We start from the raw sequence: 19,208 nt of genomic DNA on the forward strand, positions 1-19,208 counted from the left end.
TCAAGGAGTGCTCGAGGAAGAAAGAGAGACGAAGTGGAGGAGAAGGACACATGGTGCGAACGAACAGCCAGTGAGGCTGAAACCAGAATCTTGAGTGCGAGTCGTGAAACATCACGGCGCGCATAGCGAGCGAGGGCCACGAAACTGCCAACGCCGGCCGAGGCTCGCTTCACGATAACGGCAGTAAACGAAACTTCAGGGAGCGGGCAGCGCCGGCACGGCATGGCGAAGGGCGCACACGGATACCTGTGGAATGTGAGGGAAGGAGGGCGGCAGGGAAGCGGATTTCGCCTCGGCAACTCCACCGCCTCGATGGCTCCCCTCGCCCTCCCTCGTAGCTCCCTCACTTTCGACTGTCACCACGCGCGCCCGCTGCCTGTGCAGGAGCCGCCGCTCCAGCCGGCCCGGCGCCAGCTCCCCGAAGTTTCGTTTTCTGCCGTTATCGGGAAGCGGATGTTTGCCGGCGTGGGCAGTTTCGTTAGCCGGCCTGGGACAGCGCCGCTGCTTCTCTCTGCGTCGTAGCTGCAGCGTGCAAGGTCAACACGTGAGTAGAAAGTAGAGGAAGCATAAAGGAGAAAGAAGGGTTCACTGCCATTTTCTACACGTGGCTACGGTAGCGTGGCTGAGACGTCGGCACGTACATGCATGTTCCGGCGCAACGCAGAATCGGCGACCTTGCCATTTGAGAGAGGGTAAATTTCCGCCGTGTTTTTTTTTTTTTTTTCTCTCTTTTTTGTTTTGTTCGCGCTACATTGGCGGTGCCGGAGCAGTGCCGGGCGGAGGCGCCGCCACGTGAATTATTTCGAATTAACGAGATTCGATTGTAAATTGAATGCAAACGTTCTAGCCGCATTCCTCGACTGTCGCATATGTGTGGCGGCTCGGTGCACATGTTTTGAATATGTGCGGGCCTTGAAAATTGTTGCTTTGGTTATAGTGCGGATATTCACGACTCCGGCGACTTACGTTATAAGCGGTCTACACTGTATTAAGTCTGTTGCATTACTTCTTCCAGACTTGGTGTACACTGAACAGCGAGAATGCTTTTTCACTGGGCAGCCCGCGAAATGCTTATTGCGACAAACATTTATCACATCACATCATTTTCCTACGAAGCCTACTGCCACGACGAAAAAGAAGTGAATTCTTTCTCTACAAAACATGGCGTGGCCTTTCTGTCCTTCGATAGTGCACTGTGTTGCATTCACAAGCATTTTACATGTGTTCTGCCGAATCTGCTTCTTTTGTGCTTGCTTTGTAGGATCACTTCTCTGCCACATATTTTTGGCAACGCATCCTGCCAGCGCTCACAACAATGCTTAACCCTTTAAATGCCGGCTAAAAATCCAAGAAAGTGATGTTTTAATTGCACCTCTGGGGAGGTATTCTACAAGTGTCCACCTAGCAGACATGTCCATTTCGTCTGTTGCTTAAGTGCTGATTGGCTGGGGGCACCTGTCTCCTCCTCATCCATACCCCTACCCAACCAATCAGAACTTCAGCAGCAGATGAAATGGACATGTCCACTAGCTGGACACTTGCAGAATACCCAGAATACCCCCCTTGATGGCAAATTTTTTGCAGATTTGAAATATATATAACATGGAGTACAGTAAATTCACAACTTGTGTTTGAAGATATGAAATAACAAGAACCAAGTTCCATCCATCTAACTTCGTCCACTGCTGCGCCGTTTCAAAACTGTTGTCGTAGTCTGCTACATCAGAGTCACTTGATGTGTCTATGGCAACACTGTTTAGCTGTCAGTTCTTTCATGCAGAAGCAAATCATCTTTGGAGCTTCACGAGTGAAGCAAATGAAAGCCGTGCTTTCACGACGGGCATAGCAGCATGCGACTGGCAGCTGCCATTTATTAAATCTCTGCCAGATGAACAGAGTCTGTAGGACCCCCAGCGGGGGTCAAAGAGGAAACTCACCATAACGTCAAAATGGATTGGCTGGGCCCAGCTTGTTACCGGCACTTAAAAAAAGGGCTCAAACACGTGGATGAGACAGACTCGTCCTTGGCAGGTTCTTCCAAAAAAAAATGTTAATGAGTGAGACTTGTCCACGGCACTTAAAGGGTTAAGCACACTTACAGTTAGGGATTGAGGAGTTGGATTTGTTGTGGAGGCAGATTTAGAAAAGAAAATGCTGAATTATTTTGCACCCATCATGCTATGATGCTATGCGAGTATAACGGGTATACTCCTAAATGGACATTGTGCTTGCATGGAAACATTTGCATAAACACTGTATTGTATTTGCACCTTTAGCGCTATGTTTTAATAGAATTTGCCCAAATGTTTGCATAAATCCCACGAAAGATTTCCACATATGCTCGGGATCTGCCAAAGGTATTTTATTACCCTTCAGCAGTTTCACTTGCTCACCAAGTCACTCGGAAGTTTCCACAATGTGTGATGCCACAGCGACTAGTGTAGGAATTTTAACATCACATATTACCACTATACTTTGTTTTTACCACATTATCTGGTATACCAGGCCTCCACTATTCGTAGAGATCTACTTTCTATTATGTAAATGCGATCTATCAATCTAGTACATAATTTTTCTTTAGTCTCCCATCGCATAGTACAGTTAAACCTTGATATAATGAACTTGAATATAACGAAATTCTGGATATAACAAAGTATTTAAATTTTCATAACTTCGTGTCCATAGATCACCATGTATTTTAGAACCTCTGTGGGAACCCTCGGGTCCCATAACCGCCGCACGGGCAGCGAACGTCGCGTCAAGCGCATGCGTGCCAGGGAGAGTTGGGAGAGGGTAAACTTTCCTTCCGCGGGCGGCGCACGGCAATCGCAAGCGCTATCAGCGCCACCGGGTGGGTCACGTGAGATCCCTCTGATATCGCCCGGGGCTCTTTTGGTCTCCAGCAAGCGGCGACGGCGGAAGTCTCCGCCGCCGCTCCCGTATTCCCGCACGTGGTTAGTCAACCGCGTTCTTGCCACGGCAAACGCCCCCCCCCCCCCCCCCCCCCCCCCGTATTCCCCAGTTGGTAAGTCGGAAGCCCTTCTTTACCTAGTGTATTATTCTCTTCGAGGGAACCCTCAGCGATATCAACTATAGCTAGCTGGCCTGCTCGAAGTGTTAGTTGCAGTCGTAATAAATGCTTTCCGAGTGTACACGTGGTTGTCGTCTATTGTTTCCTCGAGCTTGTACCGGACCGCGGTTGATGCGCAGGCATGCGCCAACCGCGGAGCTCGGTGTGTCGAGGCAGAGGGCCGTTGGCATCCCCCCATATCCCGACATTTTGGTGTTCCCAATGTGGGGCAAGCTCTTGGAAAACGGGACGACGATCGGTTCGGATGCGCGGAAGCCTGAAGGCTTTGTCCGGACCAGCGTTAGGCCTAAACCGAAGGCGTGATTGCTAGCTAGATTGGGCATGTGCTTTCTTGAGTGCGAGTTAACGCTGCACTAGTGTCACCGAACTCGTGTAGACGCTGAGATTTGCAGCGAGCTGTCTCCTAATGTTGAATTCCAATGGCAGATCGCGAGCGCTCGGCCAGATCACGAACGGAGCGCGTCGCTCCGACTCGGATCGCTCCCACCAGCTCGCACCAAATCTGCGAATGGAATGCATGCGCTCCCGCGGGGGCACTTAGTACACGGAAATGAATTGAGAGGGCGCTGAACTAGAGGTAAAATAGAGAGAACAACAACTTGGTGGCGCAGCCGACCACACCGCTTCAAATGAGATGCTTATAGCATCCATCCATTCATGTGCATAGTCCCAGCATTCTCTGGGTTTGTTTTCCTTCTGGTATTTCGCGCGAGCATCGCACGTGTTGGCGCGCTTGTACCACCTTGGGCTGTACGGTACCTCGTCGTCCGAGTATCGTCGAACGACTTCCTCGACGAACCCAATCACTTTAGGCCTCTTTGCAGGTAGGCGAAACATCACATCAAACGCCCGTTGACACACAGCAGCGTCACATTCACTGTCGGTGTCTGTAGAATCATCACTGGACTTGGAACTCGTGTCCGAGTCGGAGCTGTCACTACCTAGTAGCATGAACAAAACCGCACGGCGCGTCGCAGCATCCATGCGGTCCATGTTTTCCATGTCTACTGCCCGCGACCAGAAACAGGCGACCATGACAGGAAGCAGAGGCGGGTGAAGGAAATACGTCACGCGGACTTCCGGTGAAATCTGCCGATTTCGGCGGAGCAGATATTTTTGCTCCACAGAGCGATCCGGAATCGGCGGCTGGTCCCAATCTGCCATTGGAACACACAACTCACGCTCCCATTCTGCCATTGGAATAGACTTGCTCCACACAGAGCAGAAATACTTGATCTGGATCTACCATTGGAATTCAACATAAGAGTACGCTCGAAGCGAGTGAGTGCAGCAGCCGACGCGGTGGTCGATTTTCCCTGTACATATGTAAATAGCCTCCTTTCTGTATCTTTGGCTCTGGGAGCTGGGCGCCGGAAACGCTGGCTAGGACGTCAGCGGGGCGCAGTCCCAGGAGTCTGCTCGGAAGCTGCGTGATGAGCAGCGAGCGGGGACCACTTAGCTAGGCCTGCATTTCCTCGCGGCGGCTCATTGGAACCCTTTATGGGTCTTTTGTGGCATTGGTATCCGTCATGGACGCGATTAGGCCTAAGGCTCTGCGGAGCTGCCGGTCGCATGTTCGAAGACGACCATGCCGTAACATTTAGCGGGTGCAACCGGATTCGCTAGTTCTACTATACTCGCCCGAGCGGAGAAACCTCGTTCGAAATAGAAACCTTATTTTGTTCAGATGAACTCAATATTTTGCGGGCGGAATAACGGAAATCTCGGGGGACCAGAGAGCGCTTTGTTCATACGAGCATCGCCCATTTTCGCGCTGTATCGGACCGGAAAAATTCGGTCGAAGCGAATAATTTCATTCAAACGAACTGGATTGTTTTTTGTTTTTTTTTTCCTCTCGTTACCACATAAAGCTATGCGGTAGACGGGTGGTTCAGCATCGTGTCAGACGGCTGACGCTGCGGCGGCCTCTACTGCCTTAATTCTAAGTGTTTGTGGAGTGCCTTTGAGCGACTTTGCAGAACGAGTGAAGCCGCCTCGACTTGCTATTGCTGCCATGGTCCACGTCCCTGCCTGCTGTCTCTGCCCCTCCCTGTTCGCGGCCCGATGCAGCAGCACATGGCAGCCACAATGAGGGAGGCCCACCATCATACACTCTCACGAGGATGCGTCGGTGCGAGGTTCATCGAGCCGGCACGCACGCCGCTTCGAGAAAGTCCTGACCCGCCGTTCCCGGGTGGACACTGCGGCGCGCATCTTGAGGGCAAGCCATCTTCAGCCCCCGTCATCATCAACCACTGTGACGGCTGCCACATGCGGGCGGCCGCCACACAGGACTGTGCTGCTTATCAACGTGGATTCGGACATTTCCTGCAGGAGTTTACCATCGCATCTGCCCGGATATTTTGTCAATGCCGTCGTTCCAGCGATTTCTCCACTGTAGGGCAATATTTAAGGGTGGAGGGATGTGGGAACCCTCGGGTGCCATAACCGCCGCACGGGCAGCGAACGTCGCGTCAAGCGCATGCGTGCCAGGGAGAGTTGGGAGAGGGGAAACTTTCCTTCCGCGGGCGGCGCACGGGAATCGCAAGCGCTATCAGCGCCACCGGGTGGGTCACGTGAGATCCCGCTGATATCGCCCGGGGCTCTTTGGTCTCCAGCAAGCGGGGACGGGGGGGGGAAGTCTCCGCCGCCGCTCCCGTATTCCCGCACGTGGTTAGTCAACTGCGTTCTTGCCGCGGCAAACGCCGCGCCCCCCCCCCCCCCCCCCCGTATTCCCCAGTTGGTAAGTCGGAAGCCCTTCTTTACCTAGTGTATTACTCTCTTCGAGGGAACCCTCAGCGATGTCAACTATAGCTAGCTGGCCTGCTCGAAGTGTTAGTTGCAGTCGTAATAAATGCTTTCCGAGTGTACACGTGGTGGTCTATTGTTTCCTCGAGCTTGTACCGGACCGCGGTTGATGCGCAGGCATGCGCCCACCGCGGGGTTCGGTGTGTCAAGGCAGAGGGCCGTTGGCATCCCCCCCATATCCCGACACCTCAATATAACGAAGTGTGGTTATAAGCGATTTCAATATAATGAAATTTTACTGCCGCCGCAAAGGAATACCGAGACAATAAATGGAAACTTCCAGGGATGCAGATAGTCAAATGATTGAATTATAAGCGGCTGCTTCCAAACGCAGCTCTCAAATCGCGCGCCGCGCGACAAGAGCAACGGCCAAAGTTCCGTACAGAGTCCAAGTGCGATAAGATTCTATCGTGCCCCGCACACTGTATGCTTTAGGTGCAAGTGAAAGCATGCGGGGGTGAGACAAGAAAGATGGTGGCTTCACAAGTGCTGCCTTCCCACGCGAGCAAAGGGAAAGAGGGCAAGGGGAGCGAGCTTGTGGTAATGTGATCAAGCACGCGCGAGGGGGTGGAGGGGGGGGGTAACTTGGTGCGCGTCTCGGCCGTCGCTGCGCATGGCTGTAAGCGCGGCTGAGCGCATACACAGCGATGCACCCTGCTTTAGAAGTTATATGCCGTGTGTACAAATAGTGGGCATGCCAAGACGGCGTGGCATCATGTAAGCGCGTTTAGTATTAGAGGTTGCGTAATCTTGAGTTTTGGAGTCCCATTGAAAAGAGAGGCAGATGAAGCATTCACTCGCCGGTGCTTTTCATGATAGCGTCGTCCCAGTGCAGGTGACGCTATTAGCCGTGGCGGGCGGAGTGGGCACGACGCGAAAGCGTGGCTGGCTTCGCTTAATTCCTACCGCCGATGTGAAGATATCGTCAATGTGGCATGAAACCGTATGAAATTCATTGCCGACTCCCAAATTCAACCAAATGAAATGTTTTTACAGTCAAATTTCCTTTTTTCGATTGCCTGATAATTCGGAGAATTTTGCGGCCCGTTTTCATGTAAGAAAGATCTACTAGCGACTGTACTTATTTGCATAAAAGGTGGAATTTCAATACAATGAAATTTCTATATAACGAAGCAGATTGCCGATTTTACCGACTTCGTTATCATCATCAGCCTATATTTATGTCCACTGCAGGATGAAGGCCTCTCCCTGTGATCTTCAATTACGCCTGTCTTGCGCTAGCTGATTCCAACTTGCGCCTGCAAATTTCCTAACTTCATCATTCCACCGAGTTTTCTTCCACCCTCGACTGCGCTTCCCTTCTCTTGGTATGCATTCTGTAAATCTAATGGTTCACTGGTTATCCATCCTACGCAATACATGGCCTGCCCAGCTCCATTTTTTCCGCTTAATGTCAACTTAAATATCGGCTATCCCCGTTTGTTCTCTGATCCACACCGCTCTCTTCCTGTCTCTTAACGTTAGGCCTAACATTTTTCGCTCCATCACTCTTTGTGCTGTCCTTAACTTATTCTCGAGCTTCTTCGTTAACCTCCAAGTTTCTGCCCCATATGGTAGCACCGGTAGAATGTGATGATTGTACACTTTTCTTTTCAGCGACAGTGGTAAGCTCTCAGTCAGGATTTGGCAATGCCTGCAGTATGCACTCCAACCCAATTTTATTCTTCTGTAAATTTCTTTCTCATGACTTCATTATATCGAGGTTTAACTGTACTGTGGGGCAGATGAAGCCATTGGCAAAGAAACCATTGACGTAGAATAGACAGTGATGTAACTCTGCACAAGCTGAGCCCCATCTTGCTTAGTCCTGTGTTTTGTTCTGTAAAAATTGCTCTATTTACTCGTGTAAGGCCTGCACTTGCTTTTTTTGTTAGTTTTAGTTTTGGGGTTTTACTAGAGGCAGGCTTAATTAATGGCTACTCACTGGGCCTCTTCGATTATCCATCCCAGACAGTTCCGGACTGCACGAGGCAGTGCTTTCAGCGAATGAGCATTGCGTATGCAGCGTCTCGGACAGTCGTAGACTTCCAGTGATGGATAATCGAAGAGGTCTACTGAAGCCTCGAACTGCCCTCGACTGCTATGCAAAATAAGGCAACCACTGGCAGCCGACTATAAACACCTTGAATCAGCCTTCCTCGTGGCTTCCGCTGCCCTCTACATTAAATGAGCTTGCCTCGTTGGTGCTCACTCCTTGCTGTCCATACTGTTCGAGATTACTGTCTCGTTGAAGCTTTCGATTAGGGGCTTGAACAAGACTCTGTGCCATGCGATCAATGTCCACGTGTACTTTTTGCTATGGTTCCCTCTTCATGCGCCTGAAAGCACTACGCAGCTAATCAATGAACTGTAGCACAGCCGATAGCTCGTTGGATCTATGCCGTGTGATCTGGCGGGATGCAATGATGACTATGATGATGCGTAATCATCGTAGTGGTTTGCAAGTGAAGTAATGGTTTGCAGAAATTAACCAGCATACAGCATGTTCTATTTAGACTTCGGAGGGCATGTGCGCAGGTACGGTCACGCGAACCTTAAACCGAAGCTTTCCTTTACTGATTTTGTGGACCTGCTCAATTATTCGGACGTCTCTGTGGCACTGGCACCTATTTCATATACAACCAATGCATAACAATTACCGAAATTTGAGACTTTGCACGGTTTGCTGCTCAATTTTTTGGAATTGTGTGCATGAAGAACAGTTAATGAAGTTGCCGCTATTCAGGCTGTCGCCTGTGCCCTTGCTTTCACTACTAGCAAGGTGATTTGTTGGCTTTCCGAATGCCCTACTGCAGCCACTGTTAAAAGAGCTGTGTTGACTTGGTGCCAAACCGCAATTTTGGTCTCCAACTCTCGACGAAGCTGCGCTGGTTAGGCCTAGTCTTCGGGAAGCTCACTGTTGACATGTGAGCCCACCAATTTTTCGAAGGCTGATTTTTTGAATGTGCTCATTTTTTCTGACTTACCCGTAGCAGTGCAATTGGGCTTATCATTTTTGTGTGACTGTATAGCAGTCTGCCTGTTCACAGTGTCCCTAGGGAACAAAGTATGTGGTGTTTTTTGTTTATATATACACAGGATATACCTTGACTTTTAAAGCAATTTTAGTATTTTTCACAATATTTAGTATTTTTGGATTCGACCGCAGTATTTGTCAACTGTTAAGGTTGACAGGTCTGAGCTAGTATCTCTATGAAGCATAAAACAGCGAAATTCTGTGAACAAACTTCCCGCCGTGCTGCTGTTGTAAAAAAAAAAAAAAAAAGTTTATTTTACCATTGAAGTTCAGTTTTTCAAACTGCCTGATAATTTGGAAATTTTTGTGCCCATGTCCAATTTCACAAAAATTTGTCGGCAATTGTATACTGATTGGAAATGTGCTTTTTAAACTGCCAACGCTGCTGCATGTGAGACCTCTTGGGTGACACCAATGGAGTCTGCGTGGTCTTTACTCTGGAGTTGTGCTACGCTCCTAAACACTGAATTGACCTGTGACATAGGCAGAAATATTTTATGGACCACGACCTTTTTATTATGTAATTTTTCTAACCCGCTGTTGTGCATCTCTTAACAGCTTCAGGGGGCACTGGCAGCCAAGCTGGGACCACAACCAAGGCGGGGGTTACGCTGGAGCAGGGCACAGCTGCACCAGCGCAGCCACATGAGGCCATGCCGCCCAGCACAAATGTTGATGCAAGCACAGGGTCTGTACCTGTAGTACAGCATAGACCACTAATAGCGTGTCGCCAGAGTCACAAATATCCGCACTGTAAGGGTCCATTCATACTTGCGACTAGGTCAGGTCGCGCGAGCAAGTTAGTCGCAAATGGTTGCTTTTCTTGAAAGGCGACCATTTTGGGTCAGTCACTCGCTGCTCGATTTTTCAGTCGCGTGACTGCAGTCGCAGAACAGCTGAACCAATCATATGCGAAGGAACAGGACGTCCGTATATGCTGACGCTTATTTTATGCGGCGATGACATTGCAAGCAGACGTGAACAGCATATCGCGAGACATTTCGGTTTAGCGACTTGCCGGTCGCATTTGACGGTGTGAACACCGTTCGTCTTGAGTAGCTTTCTGGTCACCAGTCGCAATCGGTCGCGGGAGGACGCCGTCTAGTTGCAAGTGTGAATGCGTCCTAAGTGGTACCGGCAGGAGAAGATGGAATAACAATCAATTTAATCAAACGTGGAGGAGATATTATGCTTGAACAGCTTGCAGCCCTTTATACGCAATGCCTCACGACTTCAAGTGTACCAGAGAACTGGAAGAATGCGAACATTATACTAGTCCATAAGAAGGGAGACATTAAAGAATTGAATAATTATAGGCCCATTAGCTTGCTTTCAGTATTGTATAAAATATTTGCCATGATAATTTCCATAGAATCAGGACAACACTTCAATCAACCAAGAGAACAGGCTGGCTTCAGGAAGGGATATTCTACAATGGACCACATCCATGTCATCAATCGGGTAATTGAAAAATCTGCAGAGTACAGTCAACCTCTCTATATGGCTTTCATAGATTATGAAAAGGCATTTGATTAAGTAGAGATACCAGCAGTCAGAGGCATTGTGTAATCAAGGAGTACAGGTGGCATACGTGAATATCTTGGCAAATATTTACAAGGATTCTACAGCTACCTTGGTTCTCGACAAGAAAAGTTGAAAGTTACCTATCAAGAAAGGGGTCAGGGCAAGGAGACACTATCTCTCCAATGCTATTCACTGCATGCTTAGAAGAAGTATTCAAGCTCTTAGACTGGGAAGGGTTAGGAGTGAGAATCAATGGCGAATATCTCATTAACCTTCGGTTTGCAGATGACAATGTCCTATTCAGCAACAATGGAGACGAATTACAGCAAATGATTGAGGACCTTAACCGAGAAAGTGTAAGAGTGGGGTTGAAGATTAATTAAACAGAAGACAAAGATAATGTTCAACAGCCTGGCAAAGGAACAACAATTCAGGATCTCCAGTCAGCCTCTAGTCTGTACAGGAGTACGTTTATCTAGGTGAATTACTCACAGGATACCCTGATCATGAGAAGGAAATTCACAGAAGGATAAAAATGGGTTGGAGTGCATACGGCAGGAATTACCAGATCCTGATTGGGAACTTACCACCGTCGCTAAACTGAAAAGTGTGCAATCATTCCATTCTACCGGTGCTAACATATGGGGCAGAAACTTGGAGGTTGTGCGGTCCTCCGCTCTTTGTGCGGAGGACCGCACAAAGAGCGATGGAATGAAATTTCTTAGGCGTAGCTTTAACAGACAGGAATAAAGTGGTGTGGATCAGAGAGCAAACGGGGATAAGAAATATTCTAGTTGATCTTAACAGAAAAAAAAAATGAAGCAGGGCAGGCCTTGTAATGCGTTGGGCAGATAACCGGTGGACCATTAGAATTGCAGAATGGGAGCCAAGGGAAGGTAATGTACAATCGAGGATGGCAGAGAATTAAGTGGGGGGATGAAATGAGAAAATTTGCAGCCGGAAGTTGAAACCAGCTAGCTTCATCCTGCAGTGGACGTAAAAATAGGCTGATGATGACGATGATAATGAAGCGGTACCACACTATATCCAAAACAACATTTTTCAAAGGCTGCACATGGGGAAAACTCGTAGACCAAGCAGTGGCCGCGTATCTGAGAATTGAAGTATGCGACCGGGATGTTTGCATCCGTTTAAATTTATGACCGTAGAAAGGTTAATGTTCAAGGAGCCGTGGTCTTCGCTTCAAGCAAACAAAGTACAGTTGAACCTGGATGTAACGAAATTGAAAAAAGTTAGCAATTTTTCGTTAGATACAACTTTTCGTTACATGCAGTTTTCGAATAAAGACTAGCATGGATCATGCAAAAAGAAAAACACCAAGAAAATGTAACGGATGCTAATCCTGGTTAACTCACTTCTGAAACATTTATTTTACAGAAAAAAATTGGTAATTTTTGCTTGCTGTTTTCCCACAAGGGATGATGTTATGTGCAAATGGTGTATCTGCCTCTGTCAAACTGTCACTGTCACCGCAATCTTGAATGGTTTCCACAAGTGCTGCATCTGAGATCTCTTCCCTAGATACAGCACCATTATCTGCATACGAAAAGTTGCCAAGTGAACCAAGGCAGCTGTGAACCAAGTTGCCAGCATTTTAGTGTTGCCTGAGCCACCCATGCCCTCACTTTCGTTGTCAAGGTGGTTGCACCGTTTTCCAAGTGTCGTACCGCAGCAGGAACGCATTTCATTGGCTTGGCACCAAACCTGTACTTTGGTCGGAGACTACCAAAGAGACGCGCTGGTTAGGCTTAGACAGCGGGGGTGTCGGGTGGCATGCCATTGTGGGACGCTCGCCTTTGATATATTCGTACCCATAGACAATTACATATAGATTAGGCATGTGAAGCGGAGTTTGCTTTCTTGGGCGATCAGCAGTGGCAGCCGCTGCAAGCGCCTGCCAAGTTTGTATGTGTGAGTACTGGTAGGAACGGCAGAAGCTCGCATGTGGACGTAAAGCGTAAAAGCTCCAATCTAAATTTGCAGAACACTGCTTAAATTGGCAGCGGTCAAGGTCACATGCGTGGTATCTGCATCTCACGACAACGTGAATCACGATGGGCGCATGAAAACTGAAGAGCCAAGGAGCAACAATGCGCACGCGTTCAGTGTGGATCGCGGGGCTGATAAGCAGCCAAGCAAAGGCTTCTCCGTCACCTAGACAGCCCTGGCGCGGCCGCATCGGGCTGCCGCCTCCTCCTCCATTCGAACATTAAGTGGGGAATGATGTGCGCTCTTGGTAATGTAGGCTTGTGTAAATTTTACATATTTTTAATACCTGCTTGCAGAAGCCTACATTACTGGGAACACACACAGTTGGAGATTTAGATGTTGTATAAGTGGTGGCTGAAATTTTTGCTGTACGTATATGCTTCGTCCAAATATGCGAACTACAGACTACTTGTCCTTGTGAGTGATGCCTTGACCTCCTTAGAAGGAGGTCATGGTATTTTTGCTTGTCATGGTAGCACTATCCGTCACGGTAGCATGCAGGAAGTATTCACTGTGATAAATGTTGAATAAAGGTTAATCAGGTTGTTCAAGTTAACGGTATGGTGTAGTGTGCATCATTTGGCTTAGTTTGGTTCTCGCATTTTAGGATTGCATAGGCTAGGTTTAATTTCTAAGTACATATATGTGAACATCTGCTCTTTTAACTAACCGTTGTGCAGCATGGCATCGGCGGCGGCTACTGTGGTGGCGCCAACAACGAGCACCGTTGTGACGGTTGCAGCACCGCCCAATGCAGTGGTGCGCCGTACCACGGCTACCATAGGGGAACTGGGTGCCCTGAACAGCGCCACCACCACCACGCCTGTGCAGCACATCGCGGTGCAGAAGGTGCAGCCCGTGGTGTCGCAGCAGACGGCAGTTGTGGTCACCACCCAACCACAGCAGCGCGTCGGGCTCTCCCTCTCGGTGAGTGGCCACATGCCCCCGTCATGGCTGGATTCAGATTTTACAGACCGATTTACAGACCGCATCGGATTTACAAACCTGCTGCTGCATATGTTCGTGAGTCTACTCTCACTGAATACTAATAAGAATGTTGCCAGCTGTCCATGACTTTGGTACCTAAGAATGAACATGTGCAGTATGGTCTACTCCAATTAAAGAAAACACCAAAAACTATGCTAGCACTGATTACAGCTCAGTTCTTGTGCAGAGGCCTGAAAAATACTGTTTGTCAATCGAGTGTCTACCTAAGCTTTCAGATAAAGTGCTTTTTTCTTATGAAGTTGAAATGTTTAAGTCATCTTGACCTGAATACGAATTAGGTATTCAGTTTAAAAAATAGACCACACTGTACAGTCAAGAGAAAAAGTCTAGAGACCGTGGCATCAGCAAGAAATCCTAATTTCTTCTAGTACAGCTGTGCAACGTGAAACTATCCGATTGCATTGCATTGGTCAAACAGGCATGCGTAGGCTGTACCACATTATTTCAACCTGCATGCCTAGGCTGCGAGGAAAGAAAAGGAAAAATGTGCCATCCCCACACTGTTGCTCGTATCTGTACTTCATGCCAATGTTACATTGCTTGGGAAGCTTTGCTTTCCTGTTTTTCACCAGAAACCAAAAGGTCTTTCTTTCTTATAGTAGGTGGCTTCTCTGGGTGGTGATTCGCACCTTAAAGGGGCCCTGAATCACTTTTTATAGAAGTCAAGAAATGCATTTGAAGTTAAAATAGACTATTTCAGAAATACTTTGCCACAAAAAGCACTTCAATGCATTCAGCAGAAGCTGAGTTATTGGCAATCAAAGGTTCTATATAATCCAATTCACAGTGCTTCCGTTCCTTCTTCAATGACTTGCACTGCGAAGGCTACGGCGGAGCGGGGCGGCCCCACAACGCTCCGCCTGCTGAACATCACCATGGCGCGCAGTTTCAATTTGATTTTGGATGTTCACGTAGATGCTACTACTTCCGATTTTGGCGCCTACGACCGGCCAAACACAGTTGTCCTCCGAGCCTCAGTGCACTCAGCCAGCGGACTCTCCACAGCACCCCGCGGCGGTTGCGGTATCTATGCTACGTAGCAGACCGCAGCTACATGCAACTGTAGTGCGTATGCACAGCGTTTGCTTTGTGCAAGACAGGGCTTGAGTGCGCGCTTGTGCTCATATGCTCCAGTCTGGCCGTGCTACATGGTGCAGTGCGAAGCAAAGTCTGCCATGGCGTTAAGCCAGGAGCGGCCAGGAGGGGTATTCTGTAAGAGTCCACCTATTGGACTGTCCACTTTTGCTGTTGCGATTGGCTCCAGCAGCACGAGCGAGAAGGAGACTGGCTGGCTCCTTCTCGCTCGTGCTGCTGGAGCCAATCGCGACAGCCGAAGTGGACAGTCCAATAGGTGGACTTTTACAGAATACCCCTCCAGAAGTGAGCGCGTGCTGGCAAGCATGCGTGTGGTCTGACCTTAAGTTCCGCATGGTTCGAGGCTTCTTGAGTGTTCAAAACTAGTCGAAATTAGCGAGATCCGACCGCTACGACACCGATAAGCAGGGTGGCCAAAGTTTTAATTCCTACGCAGGCGGCCGTGGCCGAGCGTGAGCAGACGATAGTCAGCCTTTTGCGGAAGTACGGAATTATTATTGAAATTCGGAAGGAGATTTTAGGTTACTTCAGCCTGTTTATTAAACTGCATCAATAAATATACACAGTAATAGTAGGAAGATGTACACTGATCCAAACATGCTTCTTGATTGATGTCAGCTATTGGCCAATAGCAGCAGTATATGGGAATCTGCTATATTGAGAAATAAAGGGTCAAGAAAAGAGTGTGGAGCAGGCTTCTGTTCAAAAGGGAGCGTTTGAGAGAAAGGTGACTTCGTGCTCTGCTTGCGTGCTCCACACGCCGTGCACGGCTGCAAAATTTGGCTGAGATGTTCACAGCAGCGTATGCTACCCGCGGGCTGTGTTTTTTCACGAAGTCCAAGGAGTAGTTAGGACCCCTTTAAGGCCAATCCGCTTGACAGATGAAAGCATGGACAGCATGTCGCGTAATTCAATGTCGCCGCTTCCCGCATAACATGCGTCAATCGCTGTTGGTCCTGACGGTAAATTGCAGGCGCCTTCTCACTTTCGGGTTCAATGTTGTTTGATATGTTCGTACCCATAGACAATTACAGATGCATATGCAGAGTTCTGAAGATGAAGTCCATGGCAAGTTTGCTCAACGCACGCCACACTACCACCTGTGCAATTGCATCTGCGGCTGGACTGTCCATGTGCCGGTTGCCTGAGATTTTTGTGCCTGTAAATCTATAGCTAGTCTCGTGATTGTGGAATCTGCGAGAAGAGACTAATGCGGGTCCATAGACAGTGTGCAGAACGGGTAGCAAGGCTGAAACTGCAACAGGAAGCATGAGACACACTGAAGGTCGAATGCCAGCAGCAATTGCAACATGCAGCATAATTTTGTTTGTTCTGGATTTCAGGAGGAACAACTTCATGAGCTGTACTTTACAGCAAACTTTATGCATGATTCCTTATCTCCACCTCCATAATCATTGATTTGAATCTCAGATACAATGGTATACTCACCTGCTTACTTGCATGCAATGTCGGAAAGATGGTGGCTCATGAACACAGGTATAACTCATGCCGTTCAATTTGCCACTTGTGCTCTTGCTTTTGTTGGCAACGTGGCCTCTCGGCATTTCAAGTACTGCAAATAGGCCTGCATCAAATCAACTTAGCACAAAAAGATAACTTAAGTCACTTGCATACGAAGAAGCTGCACTCATGCTATAAGAAGCTGCCACAAGTCAAGAGGTAGAAGTGGAAAGGCTAAATGGTTATGGCACAAGCAGCAGTCTTTACACTTGTGCTTCAGCGAATCTTTCACCATTGAGCTGAAGATATTCATACATGAAAACTGTTGAGTTCAATTAGCTTTTAACCCTTTAACCCCCAAATTAATTCCAGAATAAGTGCCAAATTTCCCAATTTTTGTAATGTAGTCATATTTTCTATGTCATTCTGATTCTGAAAATGTAATACATGATTGGTATCCGGTTAGAATTTTCAAAAATAAAGAAAAGCTGCTCTTGAAGCCGACCGTAACTTGTTTTTGGCTGTGGGAACAGCACATCGGGCTGAACGAGTGTGGCTCGTCATTGGTGATAGTGGTACAACCTCCCATGGCGAGTACAGCTCGGGATTGGGGTTTAAAGGGTTCAAGCTTTCTTTGCCTGTTCTTCCCACTTTACGGGTGCTGCCTTGCTGTCTTGCTGATTATGCAAAAACTTGGGCTCTTGGGTTTGTGTTACTGGGTGTGTGCACGAATAGACAACTTGAGCTACTGGTTTTTATGTGCCTGAATTGATAACTTGGGCCACTGTGTATTGCAACTAGGAATGTGGCACTGGACATGTATGTGAACATTCTTGGCCAATCCGCCAGCATGGGTATGTGTCTTAATAGACAAGCAGAACAAGAGGCAAGAAGTGATGAAGTCAGCAACAGAAAATCAAAAAAAGTCAGCTACAGAGAAATAAATAAAAGAAGGTTCGGTAGAGACACTTAAGACTGTTTACGTATGGTAATGCGAAAGCATTATACTGTTTGTAGACCTCGGAACGTCATGAACGCGCTCATTTTATACTACACTCATGACGTGGTGCCACCTCCTCCCCATTGGCTGCGCGCACCGTCACGTGCCCAATGACGCACGCACTAGGCCACACCTATAGTCAGCCAGATGGCTGCGAAGTGACTTGTGCAATCACTCACACACAAAGCACACCTTTAGTAAACCATAACCGTGGAGCCAACGAGGCATCGGGGAAGCGTGCTCGTCTCGCACCCCAGAGACCCAGGTTTAATTCCCACCCAGACCTAATGTACCAAATTTTCTTTAAAGAGCCATTAATTTAAGCACTTTGTTTGCAGGAACCTCCCTGAGCAATGTGGTGTCAATCCGAGCATTTTTGACCTGTTTTTACTCTTTGCGGCATTGGCCATTTTTGGTACCATGTTTCGGTCACGCTGACGTCGACGGATTTTCGTGTAGTGGGGCATTTAATTCTTTCGCATTAAAAGTCGCATCAAAAGCAACCGAGTGGGGAGAAAGAAGCAGAGGGAACAAAATGGGACGAGAGCGTGCATTGAGCGAGGAGCATTGAGATGCATTGAATTGGAGAGGCAGAAGTGAAGTGAAGACATTTTGCCGATTCTCACATATACAGGGCGTCCACCTACCTTCTTTCTTTTATTATTTGTATTCACTTTGCACTTTGAAATGTGATTGCTGCACAAGGAGGAAAAAAAGGGATGAGGACACTTAGTTTATGGCTGAGTTTGCTTAATTTTGCTTTATCTCGAATGCTATGTGGCAGTCCTGATATGTGGCTTGCCAATATGCAGTGCACTGCAAGATAACCTTTGTGTTCTCAACTTTGACAGCTCTCCATTATTCCTTGTTCTTTTTTTTTTTTTTTCATTTCCATAAATTAGTTGGACCAAGTTTCTGAGGCACAGGAAATGTTCAAGAACTCTAACAAGGTGTCACGTTCTGAGAAGGCGCTCATCCTGGGTTTCATGGCTGGTTCCAGAGGTGGGTGATTTCATTCTCATATAGTGAGATATTTGTTTAATGGCAGTTCACAAAGAAATTGCCACTCAATTCAATTTGTAGGGAATACAGTCGACACTTGCTGCAATGGTCTGTAATAATCCAGCGAATAAAGCCCGTTATATCCAAAATCTATTGTGTCCAAAATAAGGACCGCAGTATGTTGTGAAATGGTGGAACGTCACATATACCGCTGTCTAACCCGAAGGCAATCGCAACAACAATAAAATAAATAGATAAATAAATAAATAACCGATAAACAGGTTTAAGCAGTAATTGGGCATGGTGCCTTGTCCACCATTTTCCAAATTTTGGTCGTTAACAAGGGGCAGTTTTTGCGCACTAGAGCGAGCATATTACACCCACATAACGGCAAGATTAAAAATGTTAGTTTCCCTGCACTAGAGCGCATGTATACCTGCACAATGACCAGATTAACGACCAGCACAATGGCTGGCCATTACACCGCCATGCCAACAGGCTTGAGCATGTTGCCGCCAAAGGTGATACAAACATTGATACAAAATATTGGTCAATAGAACAAATTGTCTTAATGTTATCTTTCACGATAAGCAATGACCAATATAAAATTTGTGGCACTAACGAGAGCTGCCGTACGAGGCAAGTTCGACTCTCTCCACGTCTGTCTGCCGCGGCACTGTATGCAAGACAGCTCGACCGCATCACGTGCTTTGCACTCTGGACGCCACGAATAGCAGTCTATTGTCTTTTAAATGCGAAGCATTTCTTGGCGAACATTTGCTACTTTGACAGTATCTATCTATCTATCTATTTAGCAGCCTACGTCTTTGTGCTCTCATGGTCGTTTCGTTACCTTAGTATGTACCAAAATTGTTTTTTTATGACAAGAGCTTATGACGAACATAAAAGATATGTCATGACATGCGTGTCATGTAGGTAATGAAACAGCTGCCTACGTCTTGGTGCTCTTATGGTCGTTTCGTTAACTTGGTAGGTACCAAAATTGGCATAGTATGACAGGAGTGTATGATGAACATAAGTGATGGGTGATGACATAAATGTCATGTCATGCGTGTCATGTAGGTCATGACAATGACCCAGCTAAAGAGATTAACACTCAAAAGCCACTGAGATGGGTTCGGACGTGGGTACTAGGTGAAGGAAACACTAAA

General features: G+C 47.5%; 1 protein-coding gene across 4 annotated transcripts in view; it reads left to right on the forward strand.

Annotated features, from left to right (window-relative positions):
- The window catches only part of LOC119450365 (negative elongation factor A), a 45,197-nt gene that overhangs the window by 20,643 nt on the left and 5,346 nt on the right, over nucleotides 1-19,208 (forward strand). For all 4 annotated transcript variants that reach the window (XM_037713797.2, XM_049665829.1, XM_049665826.1 and 1 more), the window contains 3 exons: nucleotides 9,495-9,624; nucleotides 13,151-13,397; nucleotides 17,937-18,036. In XM_037713797.2, coding sequence (XP_037569725.1) covers nucleotides 9,495-9,624; nucleotides 13,151-13,397; nucleotides 17,937-18,036 — 477 coding nt within the window. The remainder of the gene's footprint in view (nucleotides 1-9,494; nucleotides 9,625-13,150; nucleotides 13,398-17,936; nucleotides 18,037-19,208) is intronic.

Source organism: Dermacentor silvarum, chromosome 4, assembly GCF_013339745.2.
Source record: "Dermacentor silvarum isolate Dsil-2018 chromosome 4, BIME_Dsil_1.4, whole genome shotgun sequence".
NCBI classification, from domain to species: Eukaryota; Metazoa; Arthropoda; class Arachnida; order Ixodida; family Ixodidae; genus Dermacentor; species Dermacentor silvarum.